Source organism: Ursus maritimus, unplaced genomic scaffold, assembly GCF_017311325.1.
Source record: "Ursus maritimus isolate PB19 unplaced genomic scaffold, ASM1731132v1 scaffold_2, whole genome shotgun sequence".
NCBI lineage: Eukaryota > Metazoa > Chordata > Mammalia > Carnivora > Ursidae > Ursus > Ursus maritimus.
The window spans coordinates 43,370,334-43,391,664 of NW_024424452.1; the positions used below are offsets into that span (position 1 = coordinate 43,370,334).

The window sequence follows — 21,331 nt, forward strand, 5'->3', positions numbered from 1 at the left end:
TGCTGTTTTTAAGTCAGTTTTTAAGTTGGGAGTATCTCAGAAGAAACTTCCGAAAATTAACTTCTGTAGGCTTAGGAGCTTACCAGAAAATTTTTTTTATTTAAGTCAAGCTTCAGACTTCTCATTAATAAGTATTTTCAGAAGTTGTAGGCAAAGTGCTTACACTTCTAACACCCTATCAAGAGTTTAGGTCTACCCTGCAAAAGAACTAGGCTTTGCTTGGCTCCTTCCAGCCTCTGTGCTTTTCACTCCTGGGCTGGAAACATGGAAGGTGTTGAACTTTTTAACATCTTTCCCTTTACATCTGGTGTTCTCTCACCTAGCCATCTCCAGACTGTGGACAACCCACATCTGTGCTCTCAGTAGCTGATGGACTTTTTGCTTTCCCACATTTGCACCCCTCATTCCCAGGAATGGCCAGGTAGGGCAGTTCTACCACATGAAACGTGTGTACCCAGCCTCCTGAAGATTCCTTAGGCTGTTGTGAGATATTAGCAGTTAGCCAAAACAGATTACGAGAAAGTCCTCAATGTCCACAGAAGAGAATATGCATGTGTCTCCTCACTTGTTAAAAAGTTTGTACAAACTACTCCTACATTCCTACCAACAACAGTGAAAGTCTTTCTGAGGTGCCTTCTAAACCCTTTGTTCATGGGCTTTTTGGAACGCTGCTAGTTTTGTGTCCCAATGGAGTTGTGTAGCTGTGTGCACGCACGTGTGACAGGACACGGGCGGGAGTGACCCAGGCAGGTAATTCTTTCCCCTCTAGTCTTCAGCATTTGCCAAGCCATTTTTTAAAAAGATTGATTGATTGATTCTCAGAGAGAGAGAAGAGAGAGAACGAGTGGGGGGAAGGGAGAGGGGGAGAGGGAGAGGGACAAGCAGACTCCCTGCTGAGGCAGAGCTGGATGTGGGACTCAATCCCAGGACCCTGGGATCATGACCTGAGCAGAAGGCAGACGCTTAACCGACTGAGCCACCCAGGTGTCCTATCTATCTATCTATCTATCTACCTACCTACCTACCTACCTACCTACCTACTTAAAGATGCCACTTTTTATCCTCTCTGAAGGAGGGCACAGGAAGCCATGACAAACTCAAATGGAAGCCCACAGTTTTGGTCCCTTTACTTTAGTCTATTCTTCTTGATCTCATACTTAAAAGCATCACTGAAACAGCATTAAAATAAGGATATATTTACAAAATCAAATCAAAGGCTTTCAACAATATGCCCTTATTAAGAGGAAAGGGGCCTCCGCCCCACAGCTCTGAGCAGGGCCTCCTTGACCTCCTTGTTCCTCAGGCTGTACACAACAGGGTTCAGCAGGGGGGTGATGACCGTGTAGGTCACCGAGATGAGTCTGTCCTGCCCCAGGGAACTCTGGGACTTGGGCTTGAGGTAGATGATGGAGGCGCAGCCATAGTGGATGATGACCACCATGAGGTGAGAGGCGCAGGTGGCGAAGGCCTTCTTCCGGCCCTCAGCTGAAGCAATCTTAAGGATGGTGGAGATGATGAGGACATAGGAGATGAAGACCAGGCCCATGGGTAGAACCAGGACACAGGCACTGACAACAAAGTTGATGATCTCGTTGACAGTGGTGTCTGTGCAGGCCAGCTTCAGCAGGGGCCTCACGTCACAGAAGAAGTGAGAAATGACAAAGGCGTCACAGAAGGGCAGGCCAAACACAGATGTCACCTGGACAATAGCCATGCCCAGACCAATTCCCAGTGATCCGGATGCTAACTGGACACAGACCTCTTTACTCATGATGACAGAATACCGTAGGGGGTTGCAGATGGCCACGTAGCGGTCGTAGCCCATGGCCGTGAGCAGGAAGCAGTTGTTGATGCCAAAGGTGAGATAGAAGAAGAGCTGAGTGGCACAGCCTTGGACAGCAAGGGGCTGGTGGGGGCTCAGGAGGCCAGAAAGCATACGGGGAATGATGGCCACAGTGTAGCAGGTCTCAGAGAGGGACAGCATGCTCAGGAAGAAGTACATGGGAGTGTGGAGGTGACAGTCCAGACGAATAATAGTCACGATGACAACATTGCCGGAGAGAGTCAGCAGGTACAAAGTTAGAAAGACAGCAAAGAAGACAAGCCTGTGCTGCCACCCAAAGTTGGAGAACCCTTCCAAGAGGAACTCGGTCACGGCAGTGGAGTTTGGCATTGGCACTGAGGGAGGTCTAGGTCTGAGCAAAGGGCAGGTGTGATGAGCCAATCGTGAAAGAGAGTAGGCTAACCCAAGCCCTTCAGTAAAAAGTGTGACCATCGGCTGAGCAATGCCCTGGACCTGGAGGGTCACCAGTATCTGCTGCTGTCATCACCTCTGCCCACCTTCTTCTTTGTTCTACTGCAGTGTTACCCCAGGATCCTGAGACTGATGGCAGAGAGAGATCTGAGAGGAAAAGTAGAGACAGAGTAAAGGAAAGATGAGTAGAAGTAATTACGCAGACACTGGAGAGGTGAGTCGAGGTCAAGGAAGAAGCTCGGTGCTATAGTTCCTCCTCAGACACTCTTGAATTAGCTGGGAAGGATCCAGTGAGGCACAGTAACTGAGGTGGAAGACAGAATATAGCTGAAGCGGATACCCTTTCAACCCTGGTCAGAATGCACTGTCACTGTCGAATGCCCCAGCACCATCCTCCAATGATTTCTGCTCCCCCAGAACCCTACCTAGGTCCTAGGCTTCTCTTCCCTAAGCCCTGAACCTAAAAATCCCCAGTGATTGTGGAAGACTAGAAATGGGAGCATTTCAACAAAAAATTCCTCCTGAAAACCCTGCACCAAGTATCCTCTAGGGCCGTGGGCAATGGTTTGATAAGGCATGGCAGGTATTCGGCTTATCTCCTTGGATTCTAGCAGAAAAGAGAATGGAACAAAACCAATGATATCCCTTTGAGTAGGGAGTGGGTTTTCCTAGTGTGAGAGCAAAGATAAAATTCATCTAATTGGAGAAGGTCCAGATGTTTTATTTTTTTCCTTCAATTTTGCATATTCCAAGTTGAGATAAGGATAGAAATGAACTCATCTCACGGGAGCTCAGAATTGGAGACTATACAGTGGTAGGTTTAGCCTTGCCCTTTAAACCCATACCTACTCCTGATAGAACCCGCCATGTTTAACCATTACCTCCATTCAGAAAATTGAGGATCATCATTTCAGATGTGGAAAAGAGTCCCTCCTGAAATTCTGTCCTCTCTGTCCCCTCCTCTCTGTGCTTTCTACCAACACCCAACTTTAGAGCACAAACGAGCATTCTCTGTAGGGACTGCAGTGGTCTCCCAGTCAAGCTCCCTCAGTGCATTGACGCTGGTCCAAGTCCAAGCCTGCCTCCTGAATGTTATCATAATATTCTTTTAAAAAAAAAAAATCTGCTATTGGGATTCACCCAAAAAATATGAAAACACTAACTCAAAAAGATTTCTGCACCCTGTTTATTGCCGCACTCTTTACAATAGCCGAATTATGCCGGCAGCCCATGCGTCCATCAACAGATGAACGGATAAAGATGTGGTGTATAAACACAATGGAATATTACTCAGCCCTAAAAAAGAATGAAATCTTGCCATCCTCAACAACAGGGATGGACCTCGTGAGGATAATGCTAAGTGAAATAAGTCAGAGAAAGACAAATGCCATACAATCTCACTTACATGTGGAATTTAAGAAACAAATGAACAAAGAAAAAAAAAGAGATAAACCAAAAACCAGACTCTCTATTATAGAGAACTTACGGTTACCAGAGGCGAGGTGCTGAGGGGAGGGGTGAAGCCGGTGAAGGGGGTTAAGCGCACACTTACGGTGAAAAGCACTGAGTCATGTATGGGAGTGCTGAATCCTCTATATCGCACGTCGGAAACTAATGTGACGCTGTATGTTAACTCTACTGGAATTAAGACAAAATTTTTAAAAATCTGCTAACGGAGCTTTCCTGCATAAATTCCTTCAGTAGTCACTCAAATTTTAAGAAGAATATTTAAAATCATTACTAAATTGAGCATAGTAATAACACCTCTTGGAATCACTGTATTAGAGGGGTTAGTATATTTGAAGAGTCTGACACAGCACTGCTTAGGGATAGGGGTCTTCAGCCCAGCATTCTAGGATTTGTAAACAAGCCTGTAATTATTCAGCCTTGATTTTATAAACGTCATCATTTCCCTTCCAGTTGCTCATATGGACTTTGTCATGTGCTTTAAAAATCTTTCTGGAAGTGCACTGACCAGATCCAGGTACTGTTGCATGTACTATCCCAACATAGGTATGGCTCTGGTAGGACAAGATTTTTAGTTTTGCTTTTAATCCCACTCTTGAAGATGCCCAACATTTTCTGTCTCCTTTAGACCACAGAAGCTCATCCAGCTGATATATCTAGGAAAAATCTGTAGTGACATCCAGAATGCATTCCCGGGTTATCATGGATAGTTTGGAACTCATCACTAGAAAACCACAGTTTTCATTATACTTGCACACTTACATTGAAATTCATCCAGGTTATTCTTATAACTTAATTTCACTTTCCTGGCAAAAGATTTTACTCATGCCTATAGCCTAGAATATTTCGGTTTCTTTCCTCCTCCAGACCATTAGTCAGCTCTAAATTACCAACCCCTGGAACCACTCTATCCCAGAACCATTATGTGGGTAGACTCGGCAGAACGACCAGTAAAGGGGCACAGAGTGGGATGGGGAAATGAGAAACACTGGCAAGAGCAGGATCACTCATCTAGGGCGTAAGAAATGGAGGAGAAGAAGGAGAGAGACAAAAAGGTAGGGAGGGTAGAGATGGACAGCAATGTCGAAATTCAGACCGTATCTTTGGCTTTGAGGTTATTACCCTTTCTTCCTTTCAAAAAAATGATCAAAAAAAAAAAAAAACTGACACAAAGCCTGTCCCTGACCCAATCTTGGATGAATACACTACTTACATTTTTCCTCCAGGGAGGAGAACTTATTTATCTCATTGTTCTCTGAGTCTTTTTTAAATCTACTGTGAATAATAAAATTTTGCTTCAAATCCAAGCAGAACCATTTCTTCAGGGGCTCAGTGTGTTGAGCACATCACGAAGGGTGGGTGCAGCGCTGGTATCAGGAGCTCAGAGATAACCAACAACGGTCCTCCCCTCAGAGCTTGAATTTCTGAACAGCCTTTTGAATGGGACCCAATGAAAGGTCCCTCAAGTCTTACGTCCTTCCTCCCTCCATTAGTTCACACATCCACACTTCCAGAATGATAAAAATCGCAAGATTCTCTGCGACAGATCGGGTCGCCCCTTCTACAGACTGTCACTGGTGCTGTGACAACGCCGCCACCGTCCCCATCCGCCACTCCAGCAGATGAGGAAGTGAAACTCACCAGCAGTCTGCTTCTCTGCTCTTCTGAGTCACAGCCCTGCACTCGGGAAATACGACTGCCTGCAATAATAGATATGGTCTGTTTGAACTAATAGTTATACAGCATTTCCCAGATTTTTGTCGATGCCCTTCCTGAAATTATTTAAAATCCACCAGTTCCTTGAGTTTAGATCACTGTAGAAATACTGCTATCCTATCGAAAGTCTACGAATTTCTTATCTGAGGGTTACTAACATCTTCCTAAGCAGAGCTGTGGTTTAATGGAACTCCTCCTTCACTGGCTAATCTTGAGATACCACCCAGAATGTGACACTGAAAAGAAACTAGAAAGGAAGGAAATAACGCATCGCCCCATCTTCCAGTGCCCGAGCCCACGAGTGAGGGACAGAACAAGCCACATCAGGTTCCTCGAGATTCCCACAGCCTCCTCTGCCAGAAGCTCCTCTTTGGCTCACAAGCAGTAACTCTGGCTTGAGGTTTCTTAATAAGGTGCAGATGGCTTGTCCCAGACTCCTGGGTCTCTCTCCCCAAAACGGCACCGACTACTCCCAACTGACTAATAGCAGAGGGCACAATCCAAACAGCACAGCGTCTAGAGACCTCGTTACTCAGGAACCTCATTTCCTAATCCCAGGATTAACACCGAGAGAGAGAGAGAGAGAGAGAGAGAGAGAGTTGGCTTGGCTATTGGGAGAGATCTCTGGGGGTGAAAAGGCTGACTTCAAAATTTGATAGGTTGGGCCAGGGTCCTGCCAAGGTATGTGTCATACTTTCTGTCCATTTCTCTGGTGCCAAGGAGAGGAGCTTAATATGGAAATGGCTCTTATGTGGCTCAAGAGAAGCAACAATAGTCAAGGAGGGTTAAGTACGGACCCTTGCAGCCGGGGCCACAGGATGTCCCGCCCCCGGAGCCAGTTTGAAGTCCCAGGGTACCACCAGCCATCCAGTCTCCGACTTCTGTTGTAAGAACTTCACATTTTAAAAAAATTTGTTACTTAAATTCCAGTTAACACAGTGTAAAATTCGTTTCAGGTGCACGACAGTGATTCAACACTTCCCTACGACACCCGCCGCTCATCACAAGTGCAGTCCTTCATCCCTATCACCTGTTCCACCCCCTCCCCCCCCACCATCAGTTTGCCTCTAGAGTTAAGAGTCTGTTTCTTGGGAAACAGACTTTTTCCCCCTTTGCTTGTTTTCTTAAATTCCACAGGAGTGAAATCATCCAGTGTTTGTCTTTCTCACTTTTATACTTTAAGTTGTAGTTCACACATGTTACATTAATTCCAGGTGTGCAACGTAACTGTGTTACGCTGGGCTCACCACGAGTGCGGCCGCCATCTGTCAGCACGCAACACTCTCTCAGTATCGCTGACTACATCCTCCATGCTGTGCCTCTCATCCTCGTGACTTCCTCTACTTTTAACCAATCTCTCCCATCTCGGCTCTGCTCGCCACACAGCCTGCATCATTCTGGAGCCCCTGGCTCCGTTCCGCCCAAGGCCTCAGCCTTGCCAGGCCATCTTCCAGACACCGCACCCATCTTACTACCCACAGCCCGCACAGATGTAGCTTTAAACGAGGTAGAAGTCAGCACTCAGCTGTCACCTATTTTTAACTCATGAGTTGTATTCGTTGCATTGATCTGACATTCCTAATTCAATTGTAAGCACCTTTAGGGACTCTCGTTCATCTCCTCTCGCAGGGTACTTAGAGCTGCGACTAATCGAAGTAATTACTAACGTTTCTGATACATGCTTCTTATATGCTAGGTACTAAACTATGCAATGTGCATGTTAGTGCATTAAATCCTAACAATAAACCTATGAGGCAGCATTACTGTGTCTTCAGAAAACAGGCACGGAAATGTTATGGAACTTTCTCTAGGACACGGAGCTGATAAAGGAGAAACCGAGACTTAAACCGGAAATCCGGCTTCAGAAGAAATACTAGCACAAGTCTGGACACAGAATTCTGCACAACTATTGGTTGGACGGGATGTAACTTGAAATTGTGCTCAACGGTGGTACAGCTGGTGACAGGGATCCAGGACGGCAGATGGTTATTGCGGAAAAGCAGCGGACTAGTGGTTCTGTTTACCCCGGTTTAGTGTTTAGATCTGCCACTAATCTGGTTGGCGTTTGGATGACACACCTCTGATCTGGTCCTCCTTCTCTGTGAGGATGTCACAGCGTGACAACGGTGAGGACAGGGATGTCTCACCAGATGTTGCCCTCATTCTGCATCCCTCATGCGGCTTCACGCAACGCACAGTAACAGGGTGCAGGTGTATACTGGATATTACCATCCCCGTTTCACGAAGGAAGAGATTAAGGTTAAACAAGAGAAGTGGAATAAGTGGGCCTTTCCAGGGTCCCCGCCCCCCCTACTCTTCACATGTGCAGACAACCGAAGGACCGAATTCCCTCTCTCGCATCTCCGCAATGATGTTAGAACGCCTGTAAGAGGTGGCGTAGCTTCCAAGTCAGTGTGAATGGTGGAGAGGCCAAGATCCCATAAAGAAAGGACATGCAGCAGTTAGCCTAACACCCACTGTTTGCAGCTTCTTCGAGGAGCTATAATTTGTTGTTTACAGGCTTTGATCAAAACACTAAAACAAAATGAGCAGAGCATCGGGTGGTCTCCAGGGCTGCCCTCTAGGTGGGAGGTTAAAGTGGAAATGAACCCTCTGGAACTGGAACCAGCTTCAATCTCATTTAATCCCCACTTACTAATATGCTCTCCCTCCCAGTCTAACTACCTGCTAGGAGGTAAAACAGAGAAGATCATATAATGTACAGACTCCATTTATCTTCACAACCTGTTCGCATAGAGCAGGGGTAAGCAAACCACTGCCTGCTGACCCAGGAACCCGCCATCGGCTCTCCCATAGCCTACAAGCTGCTATGATGGACTTTACATTTTGTAATGACTGGGGAAAAAAGCTTAAAAAGGAATACTATTTTGTGACACGAAAACTGCATGAAATTCAAATTTCAGTCACCATAATTAAAGGGCTTTTTTCCCCTTTTTTTAACCATAACCCCACTCACCTGCCTACTACTGTGGCTGCTTCTGTGCTACGATGGCAGCATTTAATAGCTGCAAGAGACACTTTTGGTCTGCAAATCCTGAATCGTGTACTATCTGGCCCCCTTCGGGAAAAGTTTGAGGACTGCTGATATAAAGTGTCCAGGATACAATCAGAATGCACGAAGCATACCAGGACAAGAGACCAAGGGGCTAAGAATCAAGAAGGGGAAAAAAAAAACACTCAATAGAAAAAGACTCATAAAACAGTCACTGTATTAAAGTTATTAATACAACTCCGAGACAGATTGTGGGAGATGCGTCCTAAGGTGACCCACAATCAGTCACATCCATGAGTAATCCTCTCCTCTAGAGCATGGGTGGAACTGTGACTTGCCCCCACCCACCAGAGTCCAGCACAGGTGAGGGGATGTCACTGCCATGCTCGCATTACATCCTATAAAAATCCATCTTAGCAGACAGGGGCAAGAGACCCTTTCTTGGTGATTCTAAAGAGCAAGCTGCCAAGTTTTGAGAGGACTCCCAGGAGGTCAGGTGGCAAGGAATATGGGCACCTCGAGGAAGAGAGCAAACTCAGCTGACACCCAGTGAGAAAAGACAGCCTCCACCCTAGAACCACAAGGAATGAAACTGTCAACAACCACATGAGTTTGGAAAAGAATGCCAAGGTCCAGAAGGGAACACAGCCCAGCTGACCCTCTGATTTCAGGTTTGTGAGACCCTGAGGAGGGGACCCAGTCAAACTATACCCAGAACACCTGACCTGTGGGAACCGTGACATAAGACGTGTGTATTATTTTAAACTATTACATTTGTGCTTGAGAAATAATATGAGAAAATGAATGTAAATATATCACATGTAAAAAAATTCTGGTGATTTGTTGTGAAGCAATAAAAAACTAATTTTCATTGTGTTGAAGAAAATAGATGACAGACTGTGGAACCACACAGAGAACTGGAAAAAAAAATTTTTTTAAATAAAGTGAAACATCAGAAATAAAAAATATTACTGAAACTAAGAACTTAATAGAATAGTTTAACGGCACATTTGAAAAAAAAAAAAAACAACCTAGAGATAAAAATCAGTGAGTGAGAAGTCTGTCAAGAGAAGATATCCAAGCTGAAGCTCAGAGAGGGGGAAAATGCAGTATGTATCAAAGAGTGCAAGAGCCACGCAGAACCCAGTGAAAGGTCCAGCCTGTGTGTAATTGGAGTTATAGGTGCACAGGAGAGAGAGAATGCATCAGAAGCAAGAGACGAAGAAATATGGCCACAAGTTTTCCAAACCTGAAGAAAACATCAGGATACAGATTCGCCCTGAACCACATGCGTGATGGCTACATATACCTCCCCAACCCGACAAAACGGGTGTAGACATATCGTGTAAAATGACTAAAAGATAAAGACTAAAAGCAAAAGCCTTAAAGTTGCTAGAGGGAAAAAGATACATTATTTTCAAGGAATACCAATAAAACTATGAGCTGGCTTAATAGCAATAATGAGAAACAGAAATCAATGGAATGCCATCTTCAAAGTACTGAAAGGGAAGAGCTGCCAAATGAGAAGTCTGCACTCCAGGAAAATCTCCTTCACGAAGAAAACAAAACAAAAACGGCTTCGGAAATGGAAAAAATGAGAGAATTCCTCATCAGCAGACTTGCACTAAAGAAATATGGAGTTCTTCAGATATAAGGAAAACCCACCCAGATGGAAACCAAAATGAAAAATAACCAAAATGAATTTTAAAATAACAGAAAGGATAAATGTATGGGCAAGTGTCAATATTATGCTTAATATTATCCAGTAAATTAATGTCATGTGGATCTCTAAGTATTTGTGGAATTAAAATACACAACAATAACATTTAAATGGGGATAAATCAAATTCAGGTTTCACAAAATATTTGCTTGGTCCTTGAAATGTAATCTCCAAAATAACCATTAAAATAATGTATAAGTGCCCAGTAAAAGGAAAAGGAATAATAAAAACACTTGGTTATTCCAAAATAAGAGAGAAAAGTTACACAAAAAATGGGAGAAGTAGGAAACAAATCCTAACATGGTATATTTAAACCCAAAGATATCAGTAATTTCATATATATAATGAAATGTAAAATTCATTAAATGTAAAATTAGAAATTATAAATTTCATTATATATAATAAAATATAAAATTCATTAAATATAAAATAATAATCCAACTAGTAAACGAAACTTGTCACACTGGAGAGGAAAACAAAATTTTGTTTATGACAGACATATCAGCATAAAGATTAAACATGAAAGAATGGGAAAAATATCATGTAAATACTAATTGAAAGAAAATTGTTTTATGTAAATATCAGAAAACTTCATGTTTTAAAAATTGGACGCCAATTTTGTGGCCTGATATCTGGAGCCTGGAGAACGTGCCACACGAACTCTGGAAGAATGTGCGTTCTGCTCCTTCTGTGCGTAGTTTTCCATAAATGTCAGGTGTCAAGTTGACTGACAGGGCTGTAGTCTTCATCCTTAGAGAGTCTCTGTCTGGTTGTTCTAGAAATTACTAAAATTGAATTACTGAACTCTGCAACTCTACCTGCTGCACCATTTCTCCTTTCAATTCTGTCCTTTTTGCTTCATGGATTTTGGGGCTCTGTTCTTAGGTACATACACATTTATAATTTTATATCTTCCTAACACACTGACTCTTTTATCAGAAATATATATATTTGTCTCTTGTAATATTCCTTGTCTGAAAGTCTATTTTGTCTGATATTAACGTAGCCGTTTCTGCTCTATGTCCGCATGACGTAGCTATTTACACGCTTTATTTTCAAAGTATCTGTGTCTCAGATTCTAAATGTACATCCCATAAACAGCCTACCAACTCTGTCTTGCTGGTTAAAATCCAATCTGACAATCTTTCCCCTTTTGCTCTGAGGATTCAATGCATTCACTTTTAATGTAGTTAAGGCTGTGAGCGGATTAGCGCCTTTCCTTTCACTAGTTGGTTCCCAAATTTCATGTCCTTTCATTTCTCTGTTCCGCTTTTACTGCCTTCTTTTCTGTGAAACAACTTTTTTATTGTACCCTATTGATTCTTCTGTTGATTTTAAAACTAGATGTTTTTTCGTGTTTGTTCTATGCATATTTAAATTATCACAATGTAGTTCGGGCTAACGCAGAGTTGATTTCAATGAAATACAGCAATATGGAAATAGGGCTCCATTTCCCCCTCTCACTTCTTTGCACTATTATTGTCGTATAACATCTTTTTTTATAAATCCAGTTTATAATTCCATACGGTATTATAACAATATAACTGTTTCTAAATAATGGTATTTTTTAAAAGAAATTACCATGGGAAGAAAATAAAAAGGCTGACAGAAGCCCACACTAACACTCCTCTACGATGACTTATATACGTTACGGAAGTAATGTTCCTGGTTCACTTCATTCTTTCCCTCGGAAACGAGTTCTTGTCAATTGTCATTTCCTTTCAGCCTGAAGAACTTCCAGTATTTCTTGAACGGTAGGTCTGCTAGCAACAAATTCTCTCAGTCTTTGTTTATCTAGATACACTTTAATTTTTCTCTCATTTTTTAAGGATGTTGTTGCTAGATACAGATTATTCTGTTGTAGTTTTTTTCTCTTGGTGATTTGAATGCCATTTCACTATCCTCTGGTCTCAATTATGTTTCCTATTAAGAAGTCAGCTATTAATCATAGTTTTTTCTCTGTACATGGTGAGTCACTTTTCTTTGGTTTTTAAGATTTTTTTGTCTCTGTGTTGGCTTTCCGCAGCTTGATGTCTTACATATACTTCTCTCTGCATTTACCCAACTCAGGAATTGTTGAGTTTCTTGAACCCATTAAATTTGATGTTTTTCATCAAATTTGGGAAGTTTTCAACCATTATTTATTTAAATACTTTTTTTTTTCCGCCTTGTTTTCTGGGAATCCCGTTACACCTATGTTGCAGTGTTTACTTTGTCCCACGGGTCCGTGAGAGTCACTCTGTTTGCATTCTCTTGTTTCTGTTCTTCAGACCGGATGATTTTTTTATTTTTTATTTTTTAAGTAGTCTCCATACCCAGTGTGGAGCCCAATGTGGGGCTCGATCTCATGACCCTGAGATCAAGACCTGAGCTGAAACCAAGAGTCAGATGCTTACTTGACTGAGCCACCCAGGTGCCCCAAGACTGGACAGTTTCTACTATCGATTTTCAGTCTCCCTGGTTGTTTCTTCAGCCTTCTCGCTTCTGTTGATAGCATTTCAGTTATAGTTTTCACCTCTAGAATTCCCTTTTTTTCTATGGCCTCCATTTGAGGTTCCCCATTGAATGGCTATCATTCTATATATATAATTTTTTGAACATAGTTTCCTTTAATTCTTTGACTCTATTTATAAAATCTGCTCATCATGAGTCTGCTGTAAATGGGCCCATTCAGAACTAACTTTTATTGACGACTTTTTCCCCGAATTTGGGTCACACTTTTCAGTTTCTTTACACAACTTGTAATATTTGGTTGGTAACTGAATATATCATAGGAACTCTGGAAAATTTATGTTTTTAAATGTCAATTATTGTTCTTTTCCATTTTCTATTACTCTTTCCAACTTAAATGCAAAGACTGCTGTGTATGGATGCTGATGTCTGCTCATTTTCTCAATTGTGTTTCTCTTTGTGCCTGGCTTCCCAGGGGTTTCCCTGTGAATACATAGCTTAGCGGTTATCCGACGATTCGGGCAGGGATTGTACATAAACACCTAGAACCCATACGGTTCCGCCCCGTGCTGATTAACCTGTGGGCAGCCTGTTGGATGCATTCAAAATTCCAGCCAGTTCTCAGGTCTCCCTTGTGCGTTCATAGTTTCCCCGAAGCTAGAGATGTGGAACTGGTTTCAGCCTTTCTACAACTCTCTTATTTTCAGGATCTCTCAGTTAAATTTATGGCTTATTTGTTCCTCACTCAGAACCAAGACCGCAGTATCAGAGTAGCAGAGCTGTGGGTTTCTCCCCAGATGAGTCTGCATTAAGCCAGCGAAGCTGCTGGGTTTTCCTGCCAACCCCAAGCAGATAAAACTAAAGTTCCTCCCCTCTGCGCTGAGAGGGGGCGGCGGGTGGGGGGTGGGGGGACGATCATGGGACCATCCCAAAAACCAAAAAACGCACGTACTCTTGCGATTTGTACCTGAAGCTCTAGCAGTATTTGGAACATTGTTTCTTAACGTGTTACCTGCCTTTGGTCAATTTCCAGTGCTCTGAAATCATTGCCTGTATCCTTCCATTTCCTTTTTTTTTTTTCCCGAACAGTGTTGGCCTCACTTGCCACCATTACTACAAGTTCTGTCTGCCTCACTTTCTCTCACTGCCTCCTAATCCATAACTAGTGACAGATTCCAGATTCATAACACTGAGAACCAGGGACGTGGGTGCAGGCATTTATTCTAACTTTGTTACAGGAGAAAGAAACATAACGTTCAGACAGGCAGCACGTACTGATGTGTGCCCTTAACTAGAGATTTTGTACTGAATATATCTGCTCAAGGAGATAGGAGTAGCTCTCAGAGTTTGCTCAGTTGCTGAGCTAAAATATGGACTCAAGAGTGGAAAACCTAACCGTGCCTGGTCCGGACAGCCTGTGAAGTCATGAGATATTACCAGTGAACGTCTCCCTGATTTCAATAGGGAGAATGAGGGCCCAATGAGTCAAAGGTCAAGTGGCATCACAAAGCCATCAGACGTAAAGACTATGTATGGTTATGGAAAGAGGTAACGTAGTAACAGGCCTTGCTCGCTTACAGAGCTCCCCGGCATACCTACCAGATCGTGGTGTTCCTAAGACTGAAATAGAGGGAAACTATGTAATAGTAATCTATATAACAGTACCAATATATCTATATAACATTTATAATATGCTATCTATATATAATAGTACCAATACATTTTAAAATTATCTAAGGCTGGGAATGTAACCCTGACCTGAGTTCTGTGAACCAGCTCCAGTCTGGAATTGGGGGAGAGACTACGGTTCTCCATTATAACGAAGTAACTCGGATTCTGTCAGGCCCCAAGAGGAGGGTCATAGGGAAGAATCCTCAGATTTTTGTAAAAAACCATACATTCTTTCCCTAGATAGGAATTCTTCTGAGAAATGCCTCGTGAATCACCTCGGAGTCCTGGAAGAGGCAGGTCACTCGCGCACATGCCCTCGGAGGCCTGCTGTGAACTGGTCTTACCTGCCCCGGCGAGCCAGTGGCTGCGCGCCTGCCGCCCCGGTCCCAGGTCCCTCATGTTTGCGCCGGACGACTGCGGCAGCCTCCCCACCTGCGCCAGACTTGCTCTTCTCCATTTTCTACTTCTCCACCAGACACTCTGAAATGCACATCTGACTGTGCTCCTCACCTCCGCAAAAGCTTTCCCGGCTCCACCTCGCCCTACAAGCTTGAAGCCCCGCAAGACCACACGCTCACATCCTCTAGCACCTTCTAAGTTCATCTCTCCCTCGGGCTCTCTGGGCAGGGTTTGGCTTGGTTTCAGTTCTTGGAATGAATTACTATCAACACTCTATCAAGTCCTTCCCTCATGTTTTTCTGTGTCTTAAATTCTCTTCCCTAACTTCACCTAGTTGACTCCCATTCATCTTAGAGACCCCAGGTCAAAATGATTGCCCGGGGAAATATTTAGACTCCCCAGACTAGCAAAACGTCACCCCCTTTATTACATGCTCTCGTGAAACCCTGTGTTCCGCCTTACAGCATTTATTTTTGTTTGTAATAATCGATTGGGGAGATTATATGTGTGAAACCTGCCTGGTGTGGACACCGTACGCGACACAAAGATCCCTAATCAAGGTGCAGAGTGAGAGAGGAAGGCAGCCCACCGTCCACTTGACAAGTCATACACCCTTAGTATAGAGCTCCCTCTGCCATATGAAGGGATGCTCTTTTCCTAGCTGCAAAAATACAGTCTCCTCTCCGAGAGGTGTGCAAGTGGGCTGCGTGCACCCACAAGAGGCTCCTTTTACTCATCTGCAGAAAGATACCCAATGGATTAGCAAGCGATCGCTCTGTATGTTCCCCTCCTTGATGAGCTCCATGAAAGCAAATATCACGAGCGTTCTTGGCACGTCTGTACGGCAATACTCAGCATAGTGCCTACAACATAAGTAGATGTGCGTTACTATTTGTTACTTCAATAAATTAAGGCATGGTCCTCAGACGTAGAACAACAGACATGTATTTTATTTTGCATGTGTCTTCTGGGTTCCTTAGATTTTTGACAAAACATATTTGCTTCTGTGATGCAAACCGCTCTTNTGAATCAGTGAACAAAGGTAGGGTTTTGCTCTAATTGCCCAAGATCCTAATCAGGCCCCTGGGACGGAGCCTGGAGCTCTTTCTCTGCTGCCCCTTGTGCCCTGGAAAGGTTCTCCAGGGGAAGTCCCTGAAGGCCTGCATCAGAGGGATTCAGGAATCAGTCTGTGAATAGGGTTTTAAGAGGCTTCGACTCTGCAGGAGGACCTGCTGAGGCCGGAGGGATCAGGGCTCCAGGCCTTACGTTGGTCCCCACAGCCTGAGCTTCCCCCAGACACTCAGGAAATGCTGCACTTCTAGGCCTGGGGTTCACGGTCTCCCTCCCAGGCTTCGTGAAGTTTCCCATTCTGAGTGCTTTTTTAAAAAAGTCCAGATCCATCTGTAAGTGAGAGAATTTCTCTCATGTCCTTTGCCAACTTTTCAAGAAGTGGTTGTTAGTAGAAAAAAAGCAGGAAAGGAGAATTGATTTTAAGTTTTCTAAGCTCCTTCCTTTATCCTGTTCCGGCTTTCTGACGATTTTCTTGAACATGAGAGTTTCGCACTTTCCCTGTGTCTCGCCTGATGGCTCCCCGAGCCCTGGTGACTTTAACGTGCCATTGAGCATTCTCATGTCCCTAAGTGAATAACGGGGGAATCTGTTAAAAGTCATAGAGGGAGGAGAGAAAATCAGACAGACTTCCTAATCCCAGAGTTGTCATCTACCACCGATGTCCCTAGAGCCTTGAGCGAATGAGGCTGAGGGTCAAGGAGTTTCCTATGGCTGTCACCTCCTTCCCCATAACCTGAACCTCGTGCCCGAACATCGCTGCAGCAGGGTTTAGAGTCCGTGCAAGTGTACGGATTTGGACGCACACTTGTGTTTCACACCTGCTCTTCGCAATTACTGCCGACGTGAGTATGACGAGTTTACCCTTTGGAGCCTCACATTCTCCATATATAAAATGAGAATATTTTATTTCCTTGTAGGGTAATTACTAAACTTTAAACTATGTCGCCTGTCTTAATAGGCTGGCATATATTTTGGGGAGCCTGGGTGGCTCAGTGAGTTAAGAGTCCAACTCTTGATTTTGGCTCAGGTCATGACCTCAGGGTCGTGACAGCAAGTCTGGCACTGAGCTCCGCACTGGGCATGGAGTCTGCTTGAGATTATCTCACTCTCCCTCTGCCCCTCTGCCACCCTCCCCTTCTCTTTTTCTCTTGCACACGCACAGTCCCTCCCTAAAGAAAGAAACAGACTGGTATGTATTTTAAACAAATGTTAGTTTCTGCATTTTGGTTTCTAATGACCTCAGACAACTTTCTATCAGCCTCTGAGTCTATACACGGCCTTGACTCCCTTTACTTTTAATGCTTAACCCTGGGTCAGGTTCTTTGCCCTGCTCTCATGTAGCAGTGTAACATGGGGGCACCCAGATCACACCTTCCAGAAAAATGCACTTGGCAGAATCTGTGTGTCTGTGTTTGTGAGAGGAAGAGACGGGGATGTGAACTGGGCTGGAGGTGGGGACTCTAGGGAGAGAGACGCTGTCCTTGCAGCAGGAGAGAGAGCGGGAGCACCAATCCCTCTGAGCCCCACCCCCTCCTCCAGGCATTAGTAGCTACATTAGGAACTAAAAGGAAACTGGCTAATACTGACCAAGTCCGTATTCTTTCACAGAGACATCGAAAACTCAGAACAAAATATAGCGATTTATTCTGATTTTTAATGTCTCCCCAAAGAAGGCTCACCCACTTCCTTGTGTCAGTGTTACACGTATCAGTAGCCCAGCTGGGACAGAAAGGTTCTCCTCCAGTATGAAGGGCTCTTAAGAGCAATGGACCCGGTACAGGGCAAGGAGAGCTGCGCCCCCAGGTTATCTTTGCACGAACTAAATGCGTGTTATCAGGCGTCCTTTATCCTTTTGGGATTAAGTTCCCCCTCTACTACTTCTGAGATGTATTATGACTTCGAAGACTAAAGGAAGCTGTAAAACTTAAAAGAAAACTCATATAAATTTCTACAATCTTTTTTAAGAGCTATCCACCAAAAGTCCAATTGAGGAATGGAAAACTAACCCAAGATTAATGGTCTATGTTGATGGTGATGGTTCGCCAATATTTAGCTCATCCATCCACGTTTTCCTCTTGTTCCTTCACATCTTTTTTCTCTGGAAGTCTCTCAACTTTGCCACTTACTGAGCCTGCAGACTCTATCCCTTCCTGTCTGCCTGGCTGCCACATTTCTGTCTTTTGCTTGAGTGCTTCACCAGCTCCATGTGTCTGAAATGCCCCTGACGGGAGAGCCCATGTCCTCCGCCTCTCTCTCCCTCCAGCTCGGAAATCCTTCAGTACCTTGCTCTGTTTCCACCTGTCCATGTTAGTACTGCTGGATGCATCCAGCACGGCTGTGGGGCTCCTCCATCAGACCGGAAGTACCTCCAGAGTTTTTCTTCACTTATCAGTTCCATTGACACTGTGATCAAAGGCTTGACATACGGCAGAAATTGAGCTAAATTCTGGGGATGCAGAAACGACTCAGTATGAACTGTCATCAAAAAAAGGTACAACCTAGTTGAAAAGTCAGATTATAAATCATTTCAATTGAATGTGACAAGTGTTATCATGTAAGAATGAGAGAGGCTGAGAGAACCAACGTGGGAGAGATGCCTCAATGCAAAGATGGTGAGGAGAACGACCCCAAGGGACGCTTAAAAGAAATTGAGGCTCTCCTCCATCCCACTGCATAATATATATTTATCCTGGACACTGGAAAATTCAGGAGACAGCAAAAATTCACCCATAATTTTACCATGCAGAATCATGCACTACTAACATTTAGATGACTTCCCTTCAGCTTTTTACTATGCACATTGTCATGTAATTGAGGTAATTTTGTACATATCACATCCTGTTTTGTAACTTATTTTCCATTGAATTACATAATTTTCATATGCATCACTTAAAAGCTACACGAAAAGTTTAAAAAATATTGTATTAGTTTCTGTTTACAAATGTCACATATTCATTTATATACTTTCTTTTTTCAAGATTTTTATGTATTTATGTGAGAGACCGCACGTGTGCGCACACACGAGAGGGGGGAGAGGCAGAGGGACAGACTCCCCGCTGAGCAGGGAGCCCAACATGGGGCTCAATCCCAGGACCCTGAGATCATGACCTGAGCTGAAGGCAAACACTTAACTGACTGAACCACCCAAGTGCCCCCATTTATAAATTCTTAGTCTTTTTTGTATACAGACATGTTCACAAATACATGGATATAGATCTTTACTTTCTTTACAATATTGGGTTCATATGATCCTTACTGTTTTGTAGTATTTCTCCCATTTATTAATAGCAATGTTTTTTTTTTTTTTTTTAAGATTTTATTTATTTATTTGACACAGATAGAGACAGCCAGCAAGAGAGGGAACACAAGCAGGGGGAGTGGGAGAGGAAGAAGCAGGCTCATAGCAGAAGAGCCTGATGTGGGGCTCGATCCCATAACTCCGGGATCACACCCTGAGCCGAAGGCAGATGCTTAACCGCTGTGCCACCCAGGGGCCCCTTAATAATAGCAATGTTCTTGATGTATAATGTTAAGTTTTTTTTATTGTAAAATAGGGTATGCATTAAAGAGTTTCTAAAACAAACGTACATTTTAAGAAAAATAACAAAACAAACACCTGACTACCCTCTGCCCAGGCTAAGAAACAGAAGATCACTATAAATCTAGAAGCCTCGTAGGTGTTCCGTTCAAATGCTTCCATTTCTCACCAAATAGTCACGATCATGAATTTTAGGTTAAAGTACTTGCACATTTAAAAAAACCAGATTATCCCTAAATACTATATGACTAGCCCTACCTTCTTTTGCACATTAAGTAAATGGAATACACACACATCTGACTGGCTTCTATTACACAACGTTATGATTTTGAGGTTCATGCAAGTTCAAGTGTAAAAACGTAATGCGTGCCTTAGCGATCTTTAACAGGAGTCCGTAGACTTTTCCAGTAAAGGACCAGGTGGTAAACACATTAGTTTTGCGGGTCTTCCAGTCTGTTGGACTACCCAGCGTCACTGTCGCAGTGTGAACGCAATCCACACGTACACAAGTGGGTGGGACTGTGTCCCAGTAAAGCTTTATTTACAAAACAGACTGCCGGCCCGTGGTCCGTAGTTTGCCCACCGCCGCTCTATAATTAATTCATTCCATGCTCTATAATGTATTGTGAGTTTACTTCAATTTATCCTTTCTGCTTTTGAAGAACATTTGGTTCATTTCGGCGCTCCCTTCCCCCATTATAAACAAAGCTGTTTTAACTTTGTGTGTCTCTGTAGTTGTTCTGCATTAAATTTTAATGGTGGAATCACTGGCTCATAGGACCTGTGTTTTCAGCTTGAACAGGTAATGTCAAACTGTTTTCCAAAATGATCCTATCAATTTACTCTCCTCGGGAGCTTCCCCTGCTCTTTATCTGTGAGAGCTTTGATTTTCCGCAGTCTGATGGGTGTGAAATTGTGGTCTGTGGTCTTATTTCCCCCCGGCTACTAATGATGCTAAAATCTGTTCACATGCCATCTGTGCTTCCCTAATATGCAATTCCTACACATTTTTAAAATCTATCATTATATTAAGCTGATCTTTTTTTTCATGTTTAAAGCTCTAAATTTCCTAGATACTAGTGTTTTACCTGTTGTTTTTGTTGTAAATATCTTCACTTGTTCCAGCCTCTTTTTGGAATTTGTTTTGAAAACTGGAAGTTATTAGGTACCAGAATATTCTGTGTTTTTTTACTACCCCAAGCTTTATAAATATTCTCATATATTATCTTCTAAACATTCATAAAGTGTTTTGTTTCTTCTTAGGTTTTTAATACACTTGAAGCTACTGTCTTTATGGTACAATCTGATTTCCCTTTTTCCCCATACAGATAACCAGTTATTTCATCATTAATTGAGTACTCTGTGCTTCCCACCAGCCTACGATGCCAGCTCTGGTGTGAAGAGTCCCCATGTTTCAGAACTCTGTTTCCTCCCATTGGTGTGACTCTCTCTGGGCCAACACCACACCTTCTTAATTACTATACCCTAATAATAAGTACTGATGTCTGAAGGGCAAATCTTCTCTCCCTGTGTTTCCTCAGGAGTGTTCTGGCTTCTCTCAGATTTTTGTACTTTCATATAAATTTTAGTATCAGTTATCAATCTAGCAACCAACCAACCAAAAACAATCCATTGGAGATTCTGACTGAACTGTCTGGAATTCACAAATCATATATCTAGGAATTCATATTTTTTGATTAATTGGAATCTTCACAATCTCAGATCTTCCAACTTATAAGCTGGGTCTGTTGCTCCATTTCTTCAGTCTTTGGTGTCCTTCATTAAAGTTTTGTGATTTTCTTCAGAAAGATCTGTATTCCTAGGTACTTTATATTTTTAAGCTATTGTGCATGATAGTCCTTTTAAATTTATTTTGCTATCAGTTTGTTGAAGTACAGAAATTTGATAGATTTTTATACCTAAATTTTGTACCAGAAATCCAGCGAAACTCAATGTTAATAATCTATCAGCAGTTTAATTTGGATTTTCTACGTACACAATCACATCATCTATAGAGAATTTCTTCCTTCT

The 21,331-nt window shown here is 43.0% G+C and overlaps 1 protein-coding gene across 1 annotated transcript in view; it reads right to left on the bottom strand.

The window, feature by feature from the left end:
• Positions 1-1,237: 1,237 nt before the first annotated feature.
• The window catches only part of LOC103672062 (olfactory receptor 10J3-like), a 143,243-nt gene continuing 123,149 nt past the window's right edge, over positions 1,238-21,331 (bottom strand). The window contains exon 2 of the mRNA XM_008700716.2: positions 1,238-2,178. Within this exon, the coding sequence (XP_008698938.2) occupies positions 1,238-2,178 (941 nt within the window). The remainder of the gene's footprint in view (positions 2,179-21,331) is intronic.